Source organism: Dama dama, chromosome 7, assembly GCF_033118175.1.
Source record: "Dama dama isolate Ldn47 chromosome 7, ASM3311817v1, whole genome shotgun sequence".
Taxonomy (NCBI): Eukaryota; Metazoa; Chordata; class Mammalia; order Artiodactyla; family Cervidae; genus Dama; species Dama dama.
Window position 1 is genome coordinate 44,763,674 of NC_083687.1, and position 20,853 is coordinate 44,784,526.

The 20,853-nt window shown below is 37.9% G+C and overlaps 1 protein-coding gene across 1 annotated transcript in view; it reads left to right on the forward strand.

The window, feature by feature from the left end:
- The window catches only part of RANBP9 (RAN binding protein 9), a 68,952-nt gene that overhangs the window by 19,357 nt on the left and 28,742 nt on the right, over window positions 1–20,853 (forward strand). Inside the window, exons 3-4 of the mRNA XM_061147604.1 lie at window positions 16,970–17,022; window positions 17,936–18,103. Of these exons, the coding sequence (XP_061003587.1) occupies window positions 16,970–17,022; window positions 17,936–18,103 (221 nt within the window). The remainder of the gene's footprint in view (window positions 1–16,969; window positions 17,023–17,935; window positions 18,104–20,853) is intronic.

Genomic DNA, 20,853 nt, shown 5'->3' on the forward strand with positions numbered 1-20,853 from the left:
TCTGGATTATTTCCTGGGGGAGTAGAAAAGAAATCAAAGGCCTTTTCCCCCCATCTATCCTTAAAAGGTCTTTCCTTGTAGTTTTCTGTCGGTGATAGCAGTAAAGGGAAACACAGACGGAAACTGTGAAAAAGACACCAAACGAGCGATATATTTATTAACGTAGTGAATTTAATGAATTGAACAAGAGTGATACATGGTGGATCAGGCGCTGTCAGCAGCTGAGTGAGTTTCCATAAGCACTTATTTATCTCTGCCTTCTCCCTGGATTCCAGTAGAGAACCTGGTAGCAGAAGCACAGTAAGTGCATTGAGTGCCGCGAACGTGGGTTCTTGTCCTCCAGGAAGACAGAATTCAGGATATGGAGGGCACAGTGGTGCAGGGCGGGGAGCAGATCTGTGCGAATGACTCCAGGTGAAGGCGTGCTATAGTAAGTACTTAAAGAATGGGAGACCATATGGGAGAACTGAGGAGATGATGATTCTAGCTCCAGGAAACAGATTTATAAAGGAAATAGTGTTTGATCGGCCTTAGAAAATGAGTTAGAGTTTGAGATACTTTGTTGGGGAAAAATATTCCTGACTGTGCTAAGTGGGAGGAGTGGAACCATATGGTGTCTTTGGCTGAGGTGCATGACCCAGTGTTAGTGGTGATTGCGGGCTGATGGTGAAGAGTTCGCAGAAGTACCAGCGGAGTTGGCATTGGGTATGGAGAGCCGTGATGATAGTTCTGTGGGCGAGTACTCGGCAGGTAGGAGGGGGCCTTCAGTCTTCTTGAGTCAGGCAGTGGTGTTTTATCTGTTTAGAAAGACAGTTCCGAGTGGGGAGGGGATCCAGTGTGGAGAAGAGCCAGAGATGGGAGCGAGGCTCTGAGGCTGTGGCCTGGGAGTGAGTTGTGATAGAAGTTTAAAAAAACAGGAAGAAGAGGTAGTTCCACTTGTCGGGCACCTCTTACACCAGCTGCGGTGCCCGGAACCTGGGGTTACACGGATGGGCTGGCCGAGACCGGGTCCCTGCCTTCCAGACGTGTGAGTAAGGTGAGAAGTGAATATGTCAGCACATTATAACATATATAACAATAGCTGTATGAACAAAGTAGAGAAGTGCGGTGGAGAAAGTGACCAGCTCTGTTGGAAGATGGGGTGGCAATCAGGGAAGCCTTTAGAAAGTGTGTGTGTAGTCATGGAAGAGGAAGAAAGCCGGACACGAGTCTCTCTCACTTCCCCGTCCCTCAGCCACCTGCTCACCCTCCTTAGACCAGTTTCCTAGGAATCCCTCCAGAGATCGTCCCTCAGCAGAGTATTCAAAGACAAATAGCTGCTTTAGAAGCTGATTTAGTTACTTTTGCTAAAATACAATGAAGTACTTTGGGATTAGAAAGATGGAGATTTGGATATTGGCTCTGCCACTTTAACCGGAGCTTTCCTAGTGGCTCAGACTGTGAAGAATGCCTGCAATGTGGGAGGCCTGGGTTCGATCCTTCGGCCCGGAAGATCCCCTGGAGGAGGGCATGGCAACCCACTCCAGTGTTGTGGCCAGGAGAATCCCATGGACAGAGGAGCCTGGTGGCCTACAGTTCATGGGGTTGCAGAGAGTTGGATTTGACTGAGCGACTACATCACTTTCGCTTTTCTGCCACTTACTAGTTCTGTGTCCTTGTACTTTTTGACAAACTTTTTTTTCCCTTTTCTGTAAAATGGAAACAGTGCCAGCCTCATAGGATTGTAAATAGTTCAGGCAAAGCAGCTGTTGCAGTGCCTGCTGCAAATCCTTGACGCTGCTGTTGCTGATGGAGAAAGAGAAACACAAAGGTTTGCGGCAAGAATGTGTCTGGGGTTGATCATGAAGGGACTTCTAGTGGATAATCTCTACCTATTAGGTGCTAGTTTTAATGGGGAATGATAACAATTGGATTTGCATGTTGGGACGGTTACTCTGATACAGAAAAGAGAGGTCTGAGAGACACAAGAGGACCACTTGGGCCATTATGATTTTGAATTGGCTTTATCTGTGTAGTGGAGTTAGCGACAAAAATAGACGGATTTGTTAGCTCTTTAGGACTTTAAAGAAAATGAAAAGGCTTGATGAGAAAGTGGGAATAGTAAGGGTAGCTGTTAAAAAGCAAAGAATGAAGGGTGGTGACTGGGACAGTCGATTTGATAGATGGTCCTGTGGCTGAACATAATAAAGAATACTGGAGGGAAGTGGAGCTTTGAAATTGCAGATAATGGGAACAGTGTGAGACGATCCAGATGATGAATTAATAGTAGGGCTTTGGCTAAAAATAAATGGGGTTTAGGAGAGAGAAAAGCTGTCAGTGGATTTTGGAGTCATCAGAATGTAAGTTGTTGAAGCCTCGAGAATTGATATGATCATCCAAGTATGTGATGTAAAAAAGAGGAGGCCCGAGGATGGACATCGAAAACACCGTATTTATAGGAAATGTAGAAGGGTATTGATAGCTAAGAATCCTGAGGAGGGATGGTCAGAGTCAGAAGGAAGGTCGTAGAGAGCCCTGAGTGGTAGAAGCCGAGGAAGTCAGTGAAAAGGAGAACTGAATTGTGTGCTGGTTGGTCACTGCGAAGGTTGTTAATCCTTGTTCTAGCAAATCCCTTAAAGTTGGGGTGGGAGTGAGTACAGTGTGTTAGAGTGCGGGACAGGGTTAATGGAGCCAGAGGGCTGCCTAGCTGTGTGGCTGTTATGGGAAAGAGTCATCCTCTGTCCCTTCAGAAAAATAGGAAGAAAATTACATCTTGGATAAATTCTACTAATGATTCAACTTGTTTCCTTCCAGTGTTTATGTATACACTTTTATTACACAGCTCTACTCTTCCTTAAACAGTTTTATAGCCTGTTTTTATTATTGGTTTACTTACTGTGTATTTTTTAACCTACTTACTGGTGTAAGCCTTTAGCTATAAGATTAAAAGCTCTGGTCATCTTTCTTCTTTTTGCTTTGTTTTTTTTTTCCTGCAGTATCATCTATTGTATGTGTATTAAGGCCCATCCATAGCTATTCTCCTCTTGTTATTTCTTTCTCTAACTTTTCACTATTCTAAATGATTTTTTTGCATTTGCATTAAATGATTTTTTTTAATCTTTCTTAGGGAAGATTTCTTGAAGTAGAATCAGTGTATCAAAAGAAAGACTATGTACACTTTTAGATACATGATGCAATGGCCAAATTACTCTCTAGAAAATTGAGTTCAACTTCGGTTTGGACAGGACAAGCTTGGTCACATGTGTAAATTAAGGAGAGGGAATCACCGGGGAATCCAAGGCAAGTTGAGGAAACAAGCTCCTTTGCTGACGGAGTGGGGTTGAGGGGTTAAATATAAGTTAGGAATGTGGGCTGGAATATGCAGTTGATTAGAACAGCAACATCTCTGCTTTGGGGAGCCTGTCTTGACAGCCTTTGCACTTCCAAACTAGGTTAGACTCTTTTATCTGCTTTCATAGCACTTCTACTCCCCGTCATAGCATTTCATCATATTCATAATTATTTATGTAAGATCTGTCTTCCTTGTTAGTGTGAGCTCCACTAGAGAACAGACTTTTGTCCTTCACAACTTAATCTCTGTTGCCCCACACAGTGTTACTTAGTAAATATACATTGATCAGAGAAGTAAAAATGTTGAACTGTGAGATCTAAAACCATGAATTTGTTGTGACAGCAATTTACATATGTAACATTATTTTTCACTATGTACTCAGCTGGCTGGGGAGGAAAGTTGAATTGCATGATTGATGCAGAATGGAAAATTACAGTTTAGGAAGTTAGAAGAACAGTTGTAGTAGTTGAGGTTTATTGGTGAAGGAACATTCAGACAGACAATTTTAGTTCAGGCTGGGTGAAGGAGAAATGAAATCAGTAAAGAGCTAGTAAAAGTAGACAAAATGGAGACATTTGAGGGTTGCTGTTTGTAGTCAGGCTGAAGAAGAGGTGTGGTGGGATTTCTGAGGTGGAGTTCCTGGAGCTGCCAGGTAGGATGTACCAGTGAAAGACAGCCTCTGTGAGGAGGAGGGGAAGGGCTTTTTGGTCAGTTTTTCACTAGTGTGTCCTCCGTGCATAGAACAGTGTCAGGCGCCAAACAGGAGCCTGGCTGAAGGTGGTGGGAGGAGCAGCTGCTCCTCTGCAGACCCCAGCCCGTGTCCCGGGCAGCGCACGGGTGTTGGTGTTTATAGAACGGACAAGGTGAAGCTTGGGTTTTGGATACTTCTTTACCTACATTTTGAAACCACCAAAGATGCTTGGGAGCTGCATTTTTGATGGTGAGGAGGAAAGTGTTATTTAACAAGTGCCTTGTGAATGTGGGAAAAGTGCCCCAGAGAGATATAACCGCCACGTTTCTTAAATATATCTTGAGTTGGTTATCTGTCTTCAGTGTTGTTGAAATCCCAAGTCACCTCTACGCCTACTCCATCACTTATTTTATGCCCAGCAAATGCGTGTGGATTTTTTAAAGAACATTTCCTCCAGTTGTAAGGTTATGTATTCTTCCAAGGAGTGTGTGTATATATATATATATATATATACATATGTCATTTCATGCAGCATGTGGGATCTTAATTCCCTGATCAGGAATCAAATCTACTCTTCTTGCATTGGAAGCTTATTGGAGTCTTAACCAGTGGACCACCAAAGAAGTATCCTGGTAGCATATTCTTATGCAAAAGAGAAAAATCAGACAAATCCTGTGAAGTAGAAAAAAGCATAATTATTTTAAATAGCATTTGCAGTCCTACCACTCATACTAAACTACAGTTGATATTTTGGGGTATATTCTGCCTTTTTTCCTTCTATTCAAACAAATTTTAATGTTAGTCTAAGAATGAAAAATTGATTTAAGATATATGCGAATCATTATATCACTACCTATACTTAATATGAATTTAATTAAAAATTGAGAGAAAATCCCATTTTAATAATGTCTTGAAGATACCCACAGTCTTTCAATATAACATTAAGGTTATATTTGTTGTTCGTGTTTAGTCCCTAAATCGTGTCTGACTCTTTGTGGCTCCATGACTGTAGCTCTCCAGGCAAGAATACTGGGGTGAGTTGCCATTTCCTTCTCAGGAGATCTTCCCTACCCAGGGATCAAACCCAGGCCGCCTGCATTAGCAGGTGGATTCTTGAGCACAGAGCTACCAGGGAAGCCTGTTAAGGTTGTATAGCTTTGTCGTAATGAATATATTATTACTTAGTCATATTTCAGTTATACAGAATCAGAAAACAGTTTGTAACCAGTCTGTTTATGTTTATTTCAGATATATTGCATGCTTGCTGTTTGCCTACTGCTGAAATCACTTACATAAAAGTAAATGTTCCAGAATAGAGAGATGTGATCTGTTAGTCCTGGACCTTCTGATTTTCTGGGGGTGATTTGGCACTTGAATAGGCTTTTCAGGAGGGCCGGTTGAGATGTTTAAGGTGATGACAGAGTAGAAACTGTTTGGGATAGAAGCATAGACTGGCGAGTTGTCCCTCATCCTAGGGCTGCCCTCTCTGTAGAGGATTTAGATGGTGCGGAATCTCAGCAGCTTTCCTCCCCAGCATTTTCACATGTCAAGAAGAGTTAATACAGTGAACACCCACATATCACCTTAATTTTAGAGTTAGGATTTTGCTCTATTTGCTTTATCCTAGATCTGTCCATCCAGGAATACTTTTTTTTCTTTCCCCTAAATGCAAGGTCAGAGTTTCCAAACCAGTTTTAATTCTCCAATTTTACACTTGAATCTCTTTTCTTACTCTGAAAATCTTGTTTCTAATCCAGTTGACATGATTTTATTTGCTTTGTCTTAGAACATAGCTATACATTTCTGAATGAACATACCAATACTATTACTAAAAGAATGTTGAATACCATATGGTTTTTTTTTAGTTTCACACTAATTGACATTTTATTAGTTTCACTTGTTTAAATTTATCTTCGTTTATAGGGATTGCTTTTTTCTTTTTGATTTTTGTTTAAATTAAATAACACATCTGAACATTTACATTGTTCACAAATTAAAACTGTACAAGAAGGCCCTTCACAGAAGGCCCCCTTTGTCCTTCCCCATAGGTAACCATTTTCACTGAGTCTTATTTTTTTCTATTACTTCCTTTTGAACTTACAAGCAGATATGCCAGAGAAGACTATGAACGGATCTTACAAGTCACTGGTGACACTAATTGCCTCTAGATATGGGGAAGTGGTTAGGTGGAAATAGGAGTGAAAGGAAACTTTAAACATTTTTGTCACGTTTGAATTCTCGTTTTTTTATCATGATGTGGTCTGTTTGCCTTTTTTTTTTTTTTTTTTAGGCAGGGCCTTAGTGTATTTTTACGCTTAGAAAATTACTGTATAGTAATACCTGTAGCTCCTCTTTAAAGATAATCTCTGTTGTGAGGAGTGATGGAATTAATTACTAACCTCTTTTGGACCTTCCCTTCCCTCTTTCCTAGAATCTTTTTATTGAGTTTTTCGGATAACCAGCATTTAGGTTTCTTTGCTGAGGGGGGACAGATGGGAATCTTTCCAGTCCTCCTCTTTATTGATTGAAGTATAGTTGCTTTACAGTATTGTATTTGTTTCAGATGTATAGTATAGTGATTGAGTATTTTTTAGGTTATACTCCATTTAAAGTTATTATGAAATATTGGCTATATTTCCTATGTTATACAATATGTCCATGTAGCTTATTTAGTGTATACATAGTAGTTTATACTTCTTAATTGTCTACCCTTATCTTGTTTTCTGTATCTGTGAATCTGTTTATGTTTTGTTACATTCATTTCTTTTATTTTTTAGATTGCATATATGTGATAACATATAGTATTTGTTTTTCTTTGTCTGACTTATTTCACTGAACTCAATACTCTCCAAGTCCTCCATGTTGTTGCAAATGGCAGAATTCTTGGCTGCATAGAACTGTGTGTGTGTGTGTGTGAGAGAGAGAGAGAGAGAGAGAGAGAGAGAGAGAGTGAGATCACATCTTTACCTATTTATGTGGCACTTACGTTGCTTCCATATCTTGGCTGTTGGAAATAATGCTGCTGTGAACATTGGGCTGCATGTGTCTTTTAAAATTAGTGTTTTCATTGTCTTCAGGAGTGGAATTGCTGGATCATATGGTAGTCTGTTTTTAGAACTACTTTTTAATTGACTGCACCAATTTCCATTCCCATGAACAGTGTACAAAGGTTCCCTTTGCTCCACTTCTTTACCAGTATTTGTTATTTGTGGTCTTTTTGATGAGGGCTGTTCTGACAGGTGTGATGTGATAGCTTACTCTGGTTTTGATTGCTTTTCCCTGATGACTAACAGTGTGAAGAACCAGCTTTTGGTTTTTTTATTTTCTCAAGTTTCCTGTTTTCAATTTCATTGATTTCTGCTCTGATTTTTAATATTTCTTCTATTCCTAGGTTTATATTTTTCTTAATTACTGGTTTCCTAAGATAGAAGCATAAATTATTGGTTTTAGATTATTATAATGTTCAGTACTATAAATTTTCCTCTAAGTACCTTTTTTAAGCTGCATCCCACAAATTTTGGTAAGTTATGTTTTCATTTTTATTTAGTCTAAGATATTTTAAAATTTCTTTTGAGAAATCTTCTTTGTGACCTTTTTGTTATTTAGAAGTGTGATGCTTAATCACTAAATAATTTGAGATTTTTCAGCTTTTGATTTCTTGTTCAAGTTCATTATTGGTTTCAGAGCATCCCTTGTATTATTTCAGTTTTAGAAATGTTAATCTGATCTTTCCCGGTGCATGTTTCTATGAACTTGGAAAGAATGTGTATTCTGATGTTTGCAGATGTGGATGTCACTGAAGTCCAGCTGGTCGACGGTGTCCTCTGTCTGGTTTTACTCCTGCTCTGCCTGCCGGTTACAGAGGTCCCCAGTTAAGACAGTGGACTTGACTATTTTCTGTGTGATTCTGTCAGTTTTTGCCTCACATCTTTTGACTTTTGTTACGAGGTGCATCAGCATTAAGAATTGTTATGTCTTCTTCAGGAATTGACACGTCACAGAATGCTTCTCTTTATCCCTGATAATTTTCCTTGTTCTGAAATCTGCTTTGTTTGGAACTAATATAGCTAGTCCAGCTTGCTTTTGATTAGTATTAGCATAGTGTACCTCTCTTCATCCCTTCATGTTAATCTGTCTGTGTCTTTATAATATAAAATGGGTTTCTTGTAGACAGCATTCGTGGGTCTTATTCTCTTACTCAGTCAGTTTCTTTTGATTGTTTTATTTAGACCTTTCACATTGAAAATGATTATTGTTATAATTGGGGTGATATCAGCCTTGACTTTAACTATTTTATCCATTGCATTTGTTCCCTGTTGCTTTTTAAAAAATCTTTTCCCCGCTTCAGTGTTCATTGAACATTTTTTAAAATGATTGCATTTTCTCTTCTATCTTGAGATAGCATTTATAGTTCTTCTAAAAATTTTATTGGTAGAGTTGCAGTAGACATTTTCAACTACTACTAAGTCCATTTTCAAGTAACACTTCACCACTTTACAGGTGATGCAGATGCTTTCTGACAGACTATAACCAATCGCTCCTTCTCAGCGGTACCAGCTACGTCACCGCTGCTCTTCTCCTCGCTTCTGAACACCCTTGAAATAACGATTCCGTACACAAAGCATGGCCACGTGTAGGGGGTACACGCACGTGACCGTGTGTGCCAGACGCATGAACTAGCTGACGTGATTGGACATGTGAACGCACGTTCGCCTCTGCAAAAGTTCGCAACTTGAAGATTCGTATGTAGGCGACTTATTGCACATAGTACCTCAATAAGCTGCTTGTCCATCCGATCTTCTCGCTGTCTTGCTGCTGTTGAGTTTGGGCTTGATTTTGTATGTCATGCAGCACCTCAGACAGCTGCCAGCTGCCTTGGTTCACTCCTGGGTGTGAGCCACAGCCCTGCACACCCAGTGTTGCAAATCTCCCCTGTCCAACAACTCCTTCCACCACTTCGCAACTCACAAGCTGCAGTCCTATTTCACCGACTTCCCCAAGTAACCTTTAGGTCTTTCTCAGTGTAAGGTGCCATATTTATTATAGTATTTATGTATTTCTTGAAAATTCAGCATGTGTAAAACCATTTTTATTGAATTTTGGTGGGTTTTTTATTGGATTTTTACCTTTTTAAAAAAAGATATGATGAAGTTTTTGAATGTTGTGCTCTTAAACCCATTTTCTCCTTAAGTTCTGTGGATTTTATTGCATGATGTTGTATACTGCAATGATGTTAAGGAACTCAGACGTCATGATAATAGCAGAACTGACTGTAATTGCTCTATCCCATATCTGCCCATTCCTCTGTCCACCCAGCCATCCATCTTATTTCCTAACGCATTTCGAAGTAAGCAGACTTAACGCCTAATGATTATGGCGTGCATAGATAGCGTTAACTAGAATTTGATACTTGCTTACTGCTCTTTTTAAAATTATCATAAAAGTTACGTACTGTGAAGTCTGAAGTGTACCATTTGATGAGTAGAAGTGTTTCCTCCTCCACTTTCCCAGTTAGACCCTGTCCTCACTGTCTCAGAAGTGCCATTGTTTTCGTTTTGCCTGTTCCAGAACTTCATATGCAGGCACACTTTGGAGAAATTGCAGGCTCAGTTTCAGACCACTGCAGTAAAGCAAATATCCCAGTAAAGCAGGTCACGTGCATTTTTTGGTTTCCCGGTGCAAACGAGTTCTGTTAACATTGTACCATCAGCTGTTCATTGTGCAGTAGAATCATGTCAAAAGAAAAAAGTATATCCCTTAATTTAAAAGTACTTAATTGTCAAAAATGCTAATAATAATGGAAATGGTTGAAATATTACAAGAATTCCCAAGACGCAATAGAGACGCAGAGTGAGCAGGTGCTGCCCGAAAATCGGCGCTGATGGACCTTGGTTTTTTTAAAGCTGTATCCGTGAAGCTGAGTAAAATGAGCTATATCTGCAGAAGGAGTCATGCAGCAGACTCTTGTAGGATTTCTTTGATTCAAGATTACATTTTTTAGGTCATCCATGTTGTGTATATCAGTAATTCATTTTCCATTTTATTTTGAGTAGAACATACCACAGTTTGTGAATCCGTTCACTTGTTGATAGATACGTAGGCTGTTTCAGTTTTTTCTCTTTTGTGAAGAAAGTTCTTAGGAGCATGGTTATACACATTTCTAGGTGCACGTGTTGCCTTCCTTTCTGTTCTGAGTGGAACCGCAGGGTCTGGGGGTAAGCATGCACTCAGACTTAAAAGAAGCTACCAGCCACGTTCCAGAGGAGTTGTGCCATCTTACATTCCCACCAGCAGTGGGTGACAGTTCTTATTGTACCAAATTCTTGGCAATACTGGTGTGGGCAGTCTGAAATTTTAACCATTGTGCTGGATGTATAGTGGTACCTCAGTGTGGTTTTAATTTCCCTTTTGTCGTGACTAATAGTCACTACAGTGTAGCAGTTTCACATGCTTTTTGTTCATTTGCAGTTTTCTGTGATATTTTCTGAAATGTCTATTCAGATCTTTTGTTCATTTATAAAAATTAGATTCTTATGTCTTTGGGGCAGAGTTTAATTTTGCTGATGTCTGACTTAAATGAGTTTGTTATTTTATGGCTCTTGCTTTCTGTGTCCTAATAGGTGTTTGCTTTATCCCCATGTAAGTAAGATACTTTCACATGTTTTCTTCTAGAAGCTTTTTACATTTAATCTTTGTGTTTAGGACTGTGATCCATTTTCAGTTGAGTTTTATATATTGTGTGAGGTAGAGATTAATGTTTAGTTTTCCAAATGGATATCAGTTCTATCACTGTTGATAGAAAAACCTTCCTTACTATTTTGGCACCCTTGTAAAAATGTTAAGTGGTTGTGTAAGTGTGGAGCTCTCTTGGGTCTCTTTCTGAATCCATTGCGTTGATTTGTTTGTTGATCCTTAATGCCAGTACCACACTGTCCTGATTACTTAGGTTTATGTTAGGTGAATCTTGAGGTCAAATGATGTAAGTCCGACATCTGTATTCTTTTTCACACTTTCTTTTGGATATTTTAGATCCTATTTATTTCAAACATTAGAATCAGCCTGTCAGTTTTATAGAAACCTCCTAGCCTGAATATAATTTGGATTGCATTGACTCTAGAGATCAATTTGGAGAGAATTGTAGCCTTAATAATATTGAGTCTTATAGTCCATAAATGTGATGTATCTCTCCATTTATTTACATCTTCTTTAATTTCCCCATCATTGTTTGGTAATTTTCAGCTGAAAAATTCTACATGTCTTTTGTTCACCTCTTAAATGTTTTATACTTTCCGGTGCTATCGTAGATGTAATTGTTTTTAAAATTTTATTTTCTTAGTGTTTGCTGCCAGTATATACAAATACAATAGATATTTTTATATAGTAACTCTGTATCGTGCAACTGTATTAAATTCACTTATTAACTTTACTGATTATTTTGTATTTATCTTTTGTTAAAGTAATGTTATTTGCAAATAAAGTCAGATTTATTTCTTCCCCTTTTTCTTGAATAGGATGTTTTTATTAGATGAATATATTTGTGTCTGTATTTAGCTTTTAGCAATAAGCTATGCTGAACTCTAAAAATGTTATACCATTAATTTATGCAATTTTTTTTAGTCAAACTAACCATTCATTTATTCATTCGTTTGAAAATGTGGATTGAGCCACCTCCTCCGTGCCAGGCCTCCACTCTGCACAGAGAATAAAATGTTAATGGTCACAGTAACACAGTCCTTGTTATAAATTTGGCACACCTCTGGGTTGTTCCTTGCATATGAAAGCCAATGAGATAGGTTTCGTTATTATCAACATAATGTTCAGACGAGTAACTTGGCCAGTAAGTTCTCTCTACTCTTGACTAGGGTCATGTTATACTGTGTCTTTATATGTCAGGTGATTTTGAATTGCGTGTTGTAACTGGATTATAATTTTTTAAACTAACGATTTTTTCAGTAAGTTTAGTGACATTTCATAATTTTCTTTGCTAATTGTCATTTCTTTGTCTCATGCATTTCCTTGTGGTTTCACTGGACTTCCTACTGAAGTCTGTTCTCAAATAGCTCTTTCGTGAGCACTTGTGACTAGTAGAGTATTAGTTTTATTATGCCATAGGATACCTTATTTTGCCCTCATTCTTGGATGATGCTTTACCTGGGATTAAGTTCTGGGTTGACAGTTCTTTCCTCTCAATACTTTGTGCCATTGTTTACTGTCATCAGCTGTTGCTGGAGAGAAGTCAGCTGTCATTTTAATCGTCATCCCTTCTGACATGGTCTGCCTTTCTCTTTGGAAGCTTTTAGGATTCTGTTTGTATCGATAGTCTGTGGTGTGGTTGTGTGTGAATCTGTTTTTATCTTTCTCAGTGTGTGTGATGTGCACTTCAGTGTACCAGAATATTGTTTAGTTGTGGGAAATCACTAGCTAAACTATCTCAGTAAATATTGGTGTTCCACTGTACTTTTTAATAATGGTGTTTCCATTTTTTTTCTTTAACATAACCCTAAATTATGTATTTTTTAAATGCCTTTTTTTTTTTATCGTACTCTCCATTGATTGATGTCTGCTAGAATGAATTCATGTTCCAGTTGTGTATTTTGTTGGTCTTATATGCCTTTTGGGGGGGCTTCCTGTGTAGCTCAGCTGGTTAAGAACCTGCCTGCAATGCAGGGGACTCAGTTTGATTCCTGGGTTGGGGAGTTCCCCTGGAGAAGGTGTAGGCTGCCCACTCCTGTGTTCTTGGGTTTCCCTTGTGGCTCAGACAGTAAAGAATCTGCCTGCACAAGAATGTACAGTGGAGAAAAGACATTGGGAAAACTGGTCAACCAGTTGTAAAAGAATGAAACTGAAACACCTTCTAACACCATACACAAAAATAAACTCAAAATGGATTAAAGATCTAAATGTAAGACCAGAAACTATAAAACTCCTAGAGGAAAACAGGCAAAACACTCTCTGACATAAACCACAGTAGGATCTTCTATGACCCACCTCCCAGAGTAATGGAAAGGAAAGCAAAAATAAATGAGACTTAATTAAACTTAAAAAGTTTTGCACAATGAAGGAAACTATAAGTATGTTGAAAAGACAGCCCTCAGAATGGGAGAAAATAATAGCAAACGAAGCAACTGACAAAGAATTAATCTCAAAAATATACAAGCAGCTCATGCAGCTCAATTCCAGAAAAATAAATGACCCAATCAAAAAAATGGGCCAAAGAACTAAACAGACATTTCTCCAAAGAAGACATACAGATGGCTAACAAACACATGAAAAGATGCTCAACATCACTCATTATCAGAGAGATGTAAATCAAAACCACAATGAGGTACCATCTCACGCCGGTCAGAATGGCTACTCTCAAAAAGCCTACAAACAGTAAATGCTAGAGAGGGTGCGGGAGAAAATGGAACCCTCTTACACTGTTGGTGGGAATGCAAACTAGTACAGCCACTATGGAGAACAGTGTGGAGATTCCTGAAAAAACTGGAACTAGAACTGCCATATGACCCAGCAATCCCACTGCTGGGCATACACACTGAATTGAGAGACACGTGCACCCCAATGTTCATCACAGCACTGTTTATAACAGCCAGGACATGGAAGCAACCTAGATGCCCATCAGCAGACGAATGGATAAGGAAGCTGTGGTACATATACACCATGGAATATTACTCAGCCGTTAAAAAGAATTCATTTGAATCAGTCCTAATGAGGTGGTTGAAACTGGAGCCCATTATATAGAGTGAAGTAAGCCAGAAAGATAAAGACCAATACAGTATACTAATGCATATATATGGAATTTAGAAAGATGGTAATGATGACCCTATATGCGGGACAGCAAAAGAGACACAGATGTAAGAACAGACTTTTGGACTCTGTGGGAGAAGGCGAGGGTGGGATGATCTGAGAGAACAGCATTAAAACATGTATATTACCATATGTGAAACAGATCGCCAGTCCAGGTTCGATGCATGAGACAGGGTGCTCAGGGCTGGTGCACTGGGATGACCCTGAGGGATGGGATGGGGAGGGAGGTGGGAGGGGCTCAGGATGGGGAACCCATGGCTGATTCATGTGAATGTCTGGCAAAAACCACTACAGTATTGTAAAGTAATTAGCCTCCAATTAAAATAAATAAATAAAAATTTTTTTAAAAAAGAATCTGCCTGCAATGTGGGTGACCTGGATTCAATCCCTGGGTTGGAAAGATCCCCTGGAGGAGGGCATGACAACCCAGTCCAGTATTCTTGCCTGGAGAATTCCCATGGACAGAGGAGCGTGGAGGGCTACAGTCCATGGGGTCGCAAAAAGTCAGACACAATTAAGCATGGCACATTTTTGGTGTGTTTTAGAATTTTGTTTTTGTGGCATTATTTTAATTAGGAAGGTAAACATTTTTCTTCATTTTGTTTATCTAGTCTATACTTTTCTCTTTATTAACAGTTTATAGTTGCTTTCTAACTCCTGGCCCCAGTTGCAAGCCAGGTCTACATTAGGGTTTCCAGGTTCTTTGTTCAGGGTGGGTGTTGCAGGCTGAGTCACAGATGGAGTCAGTAACTTTGTCCAGCTCTTAGCTAAGAGGCTGTTCCTTCTCCCTCCCCCTTAACTAGGCCACAGTGTCAGACGAGCTTCAGCCAAGGCCGCGGGTGGTATCTGTATTTTCTTCCCTTCAGGAGGGGAGCGTCTTCCCGGCGGGCTCTAAGCCGTGAGCAGGGCTGGTGACTCACTGTGGAGCCTGGTTAGCTCTTGGTGCCTCAGGAGGACGCCTCCCGTTCATGGGTGTCCCTGGGCCCAGAGCTGTCCCTGCTCATTTTGTGTTTCTTCTCGCAGGGTCTCTTGTAACTTACTACTTTCTTTAAACATAAATAATTACATTGTATGCTGTATTTGGAACAAAGGGGCTGAATCAGAACACCAACTTAATGAGTCTTGACTAGACATCCAATATGCTTCTTCATGTTTTGTCATTGTTGTGTCCCTTGACAGGTAACTCTTGTAGGTCATATTGCACTTGTGAATTCCATAGGACAGACACTGAGTTATTTTTTATTGAACTCTGTCTTGGTCAAAATTCTCTGTTTTTACATATGAACTTTAAAATCACCTTTTCTAGTTTTAAAAAGATAGACTCATTTAGAGTCTTATCTTGAACCTCAGTACACATACATATTGATTTTAGAAAGATTGCTATTCTTATGCTGTTATGTTATCCAGATACTAAAATACTGATTGATTATCACTTTTAAGATACTGTTTTTGAGCTTTACTTGAGCTCTTTACTCCTAGTTTGTATACGTTCATGGTAAATCACTTCAGTTGTGTCTGACTCTTTGCGACCCTATGGACTGTAGCCCACCAGGCTCCTTTGTCCATTGGATTCTCCAGGCAAGAACACTAGAGTGGGTTGCCATATCCTTCTCCAGGGAATATTCCCGACCCAGGGATCGAACCCGTGTCTCTTAAGTCCCCTGCATTGGCGGGCAGGTTCTTTACCACCAGCATCACCTGGGAGGCCCCCGTCCTTAATGATACCCCTGTTTTATAGTGTTTGTAGTTATTATGATTGGTATCTATAGATTCTACTTCCTTTCTCTACCTGATTATTACTAGAAAAGAAATTAAAATATTTTTCTTACGTTCAGTCATTTTCCCAAAGTGTGTTAGTTGCTCAGTTGTGTCTAGCTCTTTGCGACCCCATGGACTGTAGCCTGTCAGGCTCCTCTATTCATGAAATTGTCCAGGCAAGAATACTGGAGTGGGTGTCTATTATCTTCTCCAGGGGATCTTAAATTTTCCTAAAATACCTAGTTAATTCTAAAAACACATAGTATATTCCATAGTTTCCGAGGTATATAATCAGAGCAACTACAATTAATATAATTTTATATCTTGTAATATTTTTACTTGTTATCTAGTTCTCTTATTAAATTAAAACCTTTAAAACAATGTTTAACAATTGTAGGCATCTCTATGCCTGATTTCATTGGAAATGACTTAAGTGTTTCACTGTTGAATACCTTGCTTGTTGGCAAAAAGTGTGTCTTATTTAGGTACTTCCCTTTTATGTTTATTTGAGTTTTTATTAGGAGTGGTAGCTAAATTCATCAAATACCATTTTAAATCTTGATACAGTCACAACTAGCAATTTAATTGTTAACTAATGGATTCAGTTTGCTTTTTTAGTTTTTCTTTTTTGCATCAATAGTTGTAAATGAATTTCTTTATACTTTTTTGTACTTTACACTTTAAAAAATTTCTTTTACATTTTATTTTGAACTACTTTTATCAGATTTTATTAATATTTTTAAGGTTTTTAAAATGAATTGCATACCTTAATGATAACCTTTTGCTCTAGTATTTCTTTTGAAGAGATAATTTTGTTCTCATGTTTTATACATTAATAATTAAGGCTTTCGTGTTTAAGTCCATATCATCAATTTGCCTAAATATTTTTGGAAAACCAATACATAGTTACCCTGTAGCACATGCTTTTTAGGATATTTAGGTATTGCAGATGCTTTTTCTGAATCGGATATTTTTTTCAAATATGTCTCCATGTCTTTGTTTAGGGGAGGGGAGGAACTAGATTTTTTACTGTGTCCTTTTAAAAGCCACATACCCCTCTGTACTTTTTGTTAGAATTCTTAATTCCAAATATCTATGTGTAGATAAGTTGGAAAGATTTTTATAATTATAAGAATACATAAGTAATTCTTTGGGTATGTTTATGAATGATAGCTATAGGAATTTACTCTGAGTCTGGGTTTTGTTGTTGCTTAATATTGCCCTTTTTGCTTTTTCATGAATTCTAAGAATTTTTTTGTAGCTACCCTGTGCATTTCATCTTGGGCTTAATTCTGATAATGTTTGAGAGTGTTTGGTAATTTATACATAAATATGACTCTAATCACCAGCTTTTCTTTCTTCCTTTTTTTTTTTTTAAACAGTTACATGGGAATTGGTCTTTCTGCTCAAGGTGTGAACATGAATAGACTACCAGGTACACTTGTAATTGAATTACAGTACAGTCTTGTGGCTAACTCTGGCTAAAAATGTCAAGTAGTAACTTGAGATAGTTAAGTACATTAATCTTCTATATTTTTAATCACTTAATGAGTTCAGAGTTGAAGCTAATGGTTTTAATAAACTTTATGCTATTTTCCAAAATATGCCATGCCTTGTTTTGCTTTGCTTGTTTTGTTTGTTGGTGTTTTGAACGTCTAGTACATAGTGATATCAACTACTTTAGCTGTTTTAATGTGGTTGGTTCTGTCTCCTTCCCAACACATTCCTGACTTTTACCCTGTTTTCAGTTGTTTAATACTCTGGGTGGGTATCTAGGCTGATATTAAAAGTAAACTAAGGAGAAAAAAAGCAAAGTAAGGAAGGTGTGAAACACAATGGTAGGCTGTTCTCCTAAAACCATTGATTGTACCAAAGTGATTCTTCGATTATATTTTCTGATGTTCTGTTTACTAATGTTAAAAATTAACTTTAGATGAAACTGCTTGAAAATTGAAAGAAAAATCTTGTGTGTTATTTTAAACTCTGTGTGTGTTTAAACCAAATCAAAGCAAAATTCCTTTGGTCTATTAGCAAAGGAAGTATGCATGGAGACTGCGTCTTGCTGTTTGTTTGCTTTTTCTGTTAAGAGTCCTCTCTGTTTAAGACATAGTTTAGCATTCTGTGTGGCAGATTTATTTTTGTTAATGTTGTAAGTAGTGTTTTAATACAGAATTTATGTACTGTGATTGTTGAGAATTTAAATGTACTCTTGGGAATTCTACCTTTGTAAAGGTGACATTTACAGAGATTGTACTATTCTTGCTTGTCTTTTTATAAATTTACTGGATAGTTCTAGTATGGGGGAACCTTACTTTTCACTGTAAATATACTGAAACTTTCTCTTTTAGGCTGGGATAAGCATTCATATGGTTACCATGGTGATGATGGACATTCATTTTGTTCTTCTGGAACGGGACAACCTTATGGACCAACTTTTACAACTGGTGATGTCATTGGCTGTTGTGTTAACCTTATCAACAACACCTGCTTCTACACCAAGAATGGACATAGTTTAGGTACTAAAATAACCAGATGTTATGGTTATTGTACTTACAACGTGGTAGTAATGTTTATTATGTAATACTCCTTTATGAGTAGATGCCTCTGGAAATTATTTCTTTGCTCTTTCTAGGTAGAAGTTGAGAAAATGGTGAAAATTTAAATCTGAAGTATTATGTAATGGGCACATATTCAATTAAAAATCTTATTTTTTTACATTGAAGGCCACATTGTATCACACCTGTGAGACTAACTAGAAATAACTGCATGCTCAGATATTTATTCTAGTAGTGGAAATGCTACATGTTTTCTGCTTTGCTTTGAATAAAGCCCTTCACAGTATGATCCAGTTTTCTAGATACCAGGTGCCAAGAAAAAAGCTGTCGATTTTTAGTATAATATGAGGGTAATGACAGAGCATGGAAAAGCTTAATGCTCCCAGCGAAATGAAGGGCATTGACATACTGAAAACTCAGGCCTACTAACAAAAAATTAACAAAGATGGTAACTACAAGCTAGTTCTGCAAAAGGGAGCAGAGCTAAAATGAGCAAAGGACAACAAAACTTCTAAAAGATAGCTGGCAGATAAATAGATTAGTGAAAACATGAGCAAATCTCTCCGCTGTACGACCAACAGGAAATTAGGGGTTTGGGTTGAATATCTGTACTGCTTTAGATTTAATACTGTTATGCTCCCTTTTCTTAGATTTTTTTTGGTCTTTGTCTTGTATTAAAGTAAGTATAAAGGATAGCAAGGTTGATGCTTTAAAAAAAAAGTTTCAGATTTTTAACTGTTTAAAACATTCTTGATTTATAGCAGGTTATTTCTGATGAGATAAAGTGAAAGAAGGCATAAACTAATCCCAAAGGCAGAAAACTCAGTTTGCTTATAAACAGTATTTAAAAATTAAACTGCAGATAGTATGCTTAGACATATAATAAATATTCTTTAATGCAAAAACTGTTCTGTAATTTAGTAGTAGAGAATTCTAAATTTTGGGCTACGTTGGTAATAGTTATTTGGGGTTTTTTAGTGTCTCGACATACTCCTTACTAACGTTACTGTCTTAGTCATAGTTACATTTGGCTTAAAACTTTTCCTTCTGATTATTACTGTTGGTTCTGAAGTCCTGTGCTGGCTAACTTAAAAGCTCTCACAGGTCCACAGAGATTCTGAACATTCTTTCCAGTACAAGACCATTGATAAAGGATGCCATGTATAGTGTGTGTATTTGTGATCTGATTGTTTTTGGCAGACTGGTTTCCAGAAGGAGACAGCCCTTGTAGTTTATTTGTTGTTGCTCTTCAGGCTCTGTCTGACTTGTTAAAGCAGTTAACTGGGATAGTCTTCATTGGCTTGGCTGCTTAAGGTATTTAAGATCTTAAACCAGAAGTCTGCCTTTAGGTAGGACCTTTGGTTCAGTAATGCAAAGGTGACATGTTTAAAACCAAAACGAATCTTTTTATAGTTTGCAAACTTTATTGCAGAGAAGAAATTTTATTTTGGGACTTGAGAAGATCATAGGTGATGTGATATTATTTTTTTTCCTATTAGATTTTCACAAGCATTTACATTGAGATTTTCTCTTGCGTAGGGAAGCTCTTTTTAAAATATCTTGATGTCGTTCATTCAGTCCCGAAGTTGTGTCCTGCTGTTTGTGACCCCATGAACCACAGCACGTGAGATGCTGTTTAAGAACAAGGGTACTTGATGGAATCACATTCTAAAATTGTCAGTTTGAAACAGTTGGCATTATTCATTCATAAACCTAATAGGTATTTATCAAGCACATGGAGACTCAGGATAAAAGTGGTCAATATGGGGGTTCAGTTGTCTGGGTTTATCTCCTGGCTTGGGCTTGTGACCTTATGCGAGTTACTTAAACATTCAGATCATAAAACCAGATCACTGTAACATGTACCTTGTTAAGGTTGCTAGGGCAAGCTGAAGTGATGCATGTGCAGTTAAGTGATTGCCATACACTTGGTGAGTACTCAGCAAATGTTTGTTGTCATTTGCCAGACTCTGGCCCAGGTGCTGGGGATGTGGTGAGCAAAAATTATTCCTCTGGCGCAGAGGTCAGCAAGCTATGATGGCCCATGGGCTAGATCAGTCTCCTGTCTGCTTTCTAAGTAAAGTTTCATTGAAACACAGTCACCACAACCCCTACCCCCTGTTCATTTATTTTCTGTATATGGCTGCTGTCCTGCTACTGTAGCAGAATTAAGTAGTTGAAACAAGGCTAGAAAGCTGAAAATATTTACTTTCTGACCCTTTACAGAGTAATGTGTTTCTCTCTGGACCAGATTCTAGCATCTAGAAGATAAAATCTTACTCAGTTCCTTTCCCCTTGTATTTCACAGAGTGGATAATTTCTGCCCCAAAGCTTGGTACATCCTTAGTTTCTGTCTCATGGAGGTTTTCAAAATGTTTTCAAAATTTACTTACCATATAAAGACAAATGAAAAGAGTTCTGAGAAAATAATTAAAGGAGAAACATTTCAGTATGCAAGTTAATTCACTTGAATTTTTTAATTTTGTTATCATTCTTCAGTTGACAATTTTCTAAAAGTCTCTTGATAATCAGATTAGGAAATTGGGAAAAAATTGTTTTCTGTGTAAAATTTATATTTGTTCAGCTTGTTAAAGTGTCATTTTTGTGGTCTGAATATGTTTAGGTTGTGTTAAATATATTTGACAGTGTTCAAAAATGTTATTCTATAGAATTAAGTTGGATATTTCATTAGAGATTTTGGTAAAGTGAGG